The sequence below is a fragment of the Branchiostoma floridae genome, chromosome 16 (assembly GCF_000003815.2).
Source record: "Branchiostoma floridae strain S238N-H82 chromosome 16, Bfl_VNyyK, whole genome shotgun sequence".
NCBI lineage: Eukaryota > Metazoa > Chordata > Leptocardii > Amphioxiformes > Branchiostomatidae > Branchiostoma > Branchiostoma floridae.
The window spans coordinates 282366-288065 of NC_049994.1; the positions used below are offsets into that span (position 1 = coordinate 282366).

The 5700-nt window shown below is 39.5% G+C and overlaps 1 protein-coding gene across 2 annotated transcripts in view; it reads right to left on the reverse strand.

The window, feature by feature from the left end:
- Positions 1-5487, reverse strand: part of LOC118403136 (sulfotransferase 1A2-like) — a 24410-nt gene extending 18923 nt beyond the window's left edge. The window contains exons 1-6 of one of the 2 annotated variants that reach the window (XM_035801632.1): positions 3996-5481; positions 3202-3422; positions 2717-2843; positions 2315-2409; positions 1223-1412; positions 752-900 (exon numbers count right to left, since the gene is read on the reverse strand). In XM_035801632.1, the coding sequence (XP_035657525.1) occupies positions 791-900; positions 1223-1412; positions 2315-2409; positions 2717-2843; positions 3202-3422; positions 3996-4170 (918 nt within the window). In that variant the 5' untranslated portion in view covers positions 4171-5481 and the 3' untranslated portion in view covers positions 752-790. Of the gene's footprint in view, positions 1-751; positions 901-1222; positions 1413-2314; positions 2410-2716; positions 2844-3201; positions 3423-3995 lie in introns of those variants that run through there. The other variant, XM_035801634.1, reaches the window with a different exon arrangement.
- Between the last annotated feature and the right edge of the window lie 213 nt (positions 5488-5700).

Genomic DNA, 5700 nt, shown 5'->3' on the forward strand with positions numbered 1-5700 from the left:
GCAGCAATCAGCGACCCAGTACAAAAAGAAATGACCAGCAAAAGTGCCAAAAAAGGCCATAGAGAGCCTGCTGTGGAGGCTACTTCTATTGTATGAATACTGTAAAGCCAAGGGCACTACCCGCCGTACGTGCAAATAGTACGTGCTGTCTACGTGCCAAAACGTGGGCAATCTTTTGGGATCCGTAAGTGGTAAGTACCGCCTTCATGCGAACTCGTAAGGAATCCGACGGGTTTTTGGAGCACGCAGACACGCAAGGGGCAAGCTCCTGGCCTAAGCACATAGGCAGGTAGGCATACACGCCGTATACTATAGAACTTTACGTCCAGGCAAAACTTTGTGTGCCAACGGGGTGCGGATTCGCCCCAGTACGGGCGACGCGCCTGCCCTGTACAGCCTGAACGTTTTCAGAAATATGTGACGGACGTGGCCTCCCCAAAAAACGTACGAACAAATTGCACGCACGGCGGGTTGTGCCCTTAGCTTAAGAGAACTTCAGTTCTTGTCTTTAAATTTTTGTTTGTCCGTTGTTGTAGGGTTGGACCCCATAGCAGCCTGTTGGATACTTAAAGACCACAATGATTGAAATTTCAGTACAATGTTAAAGAAAGCTGTCTTTTACTCTCTGTTCTGGTTTATATTGAGCAGACTGTGTTTCGGTCTTCAGTAAGCAGACGGTATGGAAAACCTAATTCCTCAAATATTCCACTAACCTCGACTATTAAAACAAATTGGAAAAGACAACAACAAATTACACTGACAATACAAATTTTATGTTCTTTTTTCCCTATTACTGAAAGTCAAAGTGAAGCCCAGTTGGCCCCAGTTTTCCCTGGTAGAAGGTGTCAAACCATTTGCTCTGTTGGTCACTGAAGTGAGACTTCCAGTCACCAGCTACACCTGCAAAAGAGTATACTTTATCTATTTTGGAGATTTTGCGAAGAAGATCAGAAGACACACTAAAAGAAAAATATGTATATATAACGTACTTGTAATATAATTTGTTAACCATAACAGCCAGTTATTACTTAGATTTCATAATTTATTTTTTTCTGCGTTCAACAGTGTGAAAATTTAAGAAGAAAAAAAAATATATATAACGTACTTGTATAATTTGTTAACCATAGCAGTCAGTTATTACTTAGATTTCATATAATCTTTTTTTCTGCGTTCAACAGTGTGAAAATCTATAAAATGTAGGAACTTTTATCATAATCCATACCTTTTCTTAAGAAAGTTCCCTTGGAGGAGTCGAATATGCCCGCTTTGGCCTCCTTCCCTGAAACTTTGTTCGTGTTAGGATTCGTCGCCATCTTTTGGAATTTACTCTCTTCAACGACCTTGTCAATCACTTCCGGGGTCACGGGCCACTGCAGGAACTCGGCCACTTTCTCCACCTCCTTCCGGGTGTTCTGTAAGAAAATAGATATTTACGACATTTCCTTTAGTTTGTGTTTTTGTAATTTTATTCATCAATGTGCAAAGTTACTAGTAGTTTCAAGTCATTGTACTGTGTTACCAAGAATATGTCATTGCATAGTACATGCAGTGTTCATGATAATTCGTTTATTACAGATACATACACATGTCCGAGGGCTTATTGATAAAATCTGCGTTACCATCACCACAGGAAAATTAGAAATTAAAACTGGCAATGACAAAGATAAGTGCAATAATGTAAAGTAACATATTATTGGGGTTGGGAGGTTATACAACGTCATACTTAATATTGTACATCGAACAATTGAGACCTAGAACATAGGGAAGTTTTGTCATTTGAAACGTATGGTGTCAACAATGTCAGCTTGCATTAAAAGCTAGCTAGTGCTATGAAATATTGCAACTTATGTGGAATGTTTCATGTTTACATGGAAAGTAAACAACATAATCAGTGAGTTAACACTTGATTCCATAATATACACCTTTCTCACACGGCGGCTATGATAGATTGAAGACGAGGTCAATGAGGCAAACAGACAAACCTTATTTCAAACATCAGCTCCCATTTAGATTTCCACCATACCACACAAATTTTCACAATATAATATCACATAATAAATATCACAACTAGTATTATGTACCAAAGTATGTAGCAATTTGAAGCAACGTAGACTGATCCCAAAGCCCCTTAAGAGATGCAAAGTAAAAACATAATAATGCAAATATTTGACGGATCATTCTTATTGGTCACTTTCCTAATTGCCAGGCTTTCATTGCTTGAACTGCTAATTATGATGGACAGTCTTTTGTTTGCATCATTGAACTCGTTTTAAATCTATCATGGCCGCCGTGTGAGAAAGGTGTATAGCCTAACCTTTTGCAGGTCCTCGTACCGGAGGAACAACACGTTTGGCAGGTCCTGATGTTTCCACCAACCCAGCACGTGGTCGTGCCAGGCTCCCCTGCTTACTAGTAAAGTTATAAGAGAATGTTTTTACTGTAAAAGTACATGACAAGATTTACTTTTCTAAAGACCTTGAATACATCAAATGAAGTTATATTTCATCCCCTGATCTCGAAAGACCTGACTCTGGGAAAACAATGCTAAAAGCTCACCTAAATAAAGGTTACCGCATAATTTTTGGAGCCTTTGCATGTCAAAATCGAAGCATGAATCTCTAAAACGTTACAAAGGGCCATTTTGCTACATGATCCCACGTGACATATATTGCATGATGGGAGGAAGTGACGTAAGCAGGAATTTATGTACTCCTACCTTCTCCATTGACAAACTCCTGTAGAAACTGTTCCCAGGATGTGGGAGTTTTAAGTGTTGAACACAAGAAGTGGAAGTGATAGTAGGACACTGCAAGGTCTTTGGGGTTCCTGGCGACGTAAATAACCTGTAACATACATATAGTATATCATAACAATGGACTTCATAACGTCATGACATTGCAAACACACAAAAGCATGCACCGAGTTATGCACTCACAGACACACAAGGACACAGCGTTGCATACACACACTTGCGTACACACACATACACGCACACACACACACACACACACACACACACACACACACACACACACATGCACAAACACATACACTAACCTGTGTTCGCACAGTATCACACTTGTATTATATGACACAGACATACAGTAAATGTACACAGTCTCGCATATGCAATTCTTAATCACATATGCACACATACACACTTATTATACATGATGTATACACGGAGTACCTTTCACTTACTTTCCCTTTCCCCTGCGTGAGTTGTACTGGCGCGTGACTAAAGTGAAGATGACTTTTCATCATTCTTGGTGAAGGCACTTCAGTTAGTTTCCGAAAGGTGGCGCTGTCTCCAACCTTCTGTTCAAAGTAAGGAACCAGTTCGTCTTGTTCTTTCCGGTCAGTTTTTGACACGTCACCACCAAAGTGAAGCAGAGACACGATGCGCTGTAGCCAAGCTGTCCCTGTACAAAAGATGAAGCAGGAAAGTGTATATACTGTTTTGATAACTTTATTACAAGACCATGAATATGACAGGGGGCTTATTACAATAAAAAGTAAAGCAGTGGTATACAGAATTGTACACTTTTGCACTGTTTGCCGTGCGTTCTATTTCGAACGTTTTCTTCTTGTCCGTCGGCAAAAAAAATGTCACACAATGACGTCTAAAACACGTTAAAAACAGATGGAGCCGAACCTCCGCTTAGAGAGTTCGTTATATCCAAGACGCAAGTCAGACATTACATCAGTTGGAGATAGGGCGTATGTTTGTCAATGTTATCATTTTCAAACAGACCGTCTTCAGTAAGCCGTTCATCTGGCAAATGGTAAAACGCCGGCAGACAGAGTTTTGCCGTTTAATTGACAATATCCAAAGAATAGATAGTATCCTATTTGATCTGCTAAGTTAAATATCAATTTTAATCCAATCTACTGACGTCCTAGTAGGCACCAGGTCGGATATAAACAACAACAGCGATCGCTCGTACAGTCCTGGCATTTTTATCACAGTCAGACAATACGAGAGACAAACCCACCTGACTTTGGGTACGTTATAATGAAGACATCGTCGTCTCGAACGGTGAAGTCCTGAATGTCGTCCATGTCTTTAGGGTCGAGGTGGCTAGGGAGAGGAACCCCCTTGTACATGTGGTATTCGACACGATCGCGATCGTCTGTGGCGCGCCATCTTGAGTACATTGCGGACTCCATTCAATAAGTCGTAGCACAGTCACGATACGTCAAATCGAGCTATTATATGTGTTCCCGTGATCTAGAAGAGTCAGGGAACCGTGTGTATGTCAGTTGAAATTTCAAAAAGTAGTTGAAGACGAGATTAGTTCCGTCAAAGTTGACCTTCTATGTACTCATCATGGCGAGGGTAGCTTGTGTTTTACGGTCTGTATGGGGGTTTCCAGGTGACCGATGTATACCGTCTACTTCCGGGTCAAACCAACTACCCAAAACAAAACACGCAATACTCTACCAGTGACAACCGATTGAGTGCCCTCAGTTTGGAGAATCGTATGTATCTCAGTCAATAGACTTTAGACAGAAACTGACCAGATCTAGGAGGTTATATCAGTTATCTTATTAAACTTCATTGGCTCATCCCAAGCCGCGAGACATTGCACTACAAGTGACCGAAGGAAAGTTTTATCTGTCATATTGCCAGGCGTGACATATAACTTAACTGTATTTGAGCCAGACTTCTTAATAAGACACACTAGCATTTACCTCTTACTAAGCTATTCCGACAGTGTATCATTCAAATGATACAGGGTAATACACAATGTATTCAGCGATCTAAATACTTAAATAATGATTTTTAAGCTCATAAAAAGCAACAACAACTGTTAAACCCATAGTATGTAAACTCATATGATAGTTCTAGTCCAGTCTAGATCTACTGTGTTATAACATACTGTAAACTATACATTGTTATGAAAGAAAAAGTCCCGAATGTTAAAAGTAACTTGTTGTTTTTGATAACCATCTACATGTATCATAATTATTCCATGACAATTGTGGCAACCATGTGGTGTTGTTGGTTATACATAATAGCCTGTATAAGTACATGAGAGAAATGATTATATAGACAATGATACTTCTTCCATGCGCATTACCTATTGTGTATTTCACTAGTACTTCAAATTACTCCATGTACAATAGTAGCTTAGATACTCTGTTGTTGACAAATGTATTATTTGTTTTACTAATAAAGCCTTGAAAAAAAAATTGTATTCAGCGATCTACGGGCTGTATCATTCAAAGTGATATACTCCTGGTTAAGATACAAGAATCCCAGCAGTGGTGCAATATCAAAAGACAGAGGCAAAGATCTATTCCGACAGTGTTTTCATTAAAGTGAAACAGGTATCCCGACTGGTGCCACATTCAAAGGACAAACTCCCCGGTCATTATTCACGGAAAGGCTAAGCTATTCAGACAGTGTATCATTCAAATAATAACGGGTAATATACAGTGATCTATGGGGTGTATCATTCAAATGATACAAGTTAAGATACAAGAATCCCGAGTGGTGCAACATTCAAAGGAGAAGGGAAAGACTAAGCTATTCCGACAGTGTATCATTCAAATGAAACAGGTTAATATACAGCAATCTAGGGGCTGTATCTTTCAAATGTATTTTTCAAATGATACAGGTTATTAAGATACAGTTATAATATAGCGATCTAAAGGGTGTATCATTCAAATGATACAGGTTTAGCTACAAGAATC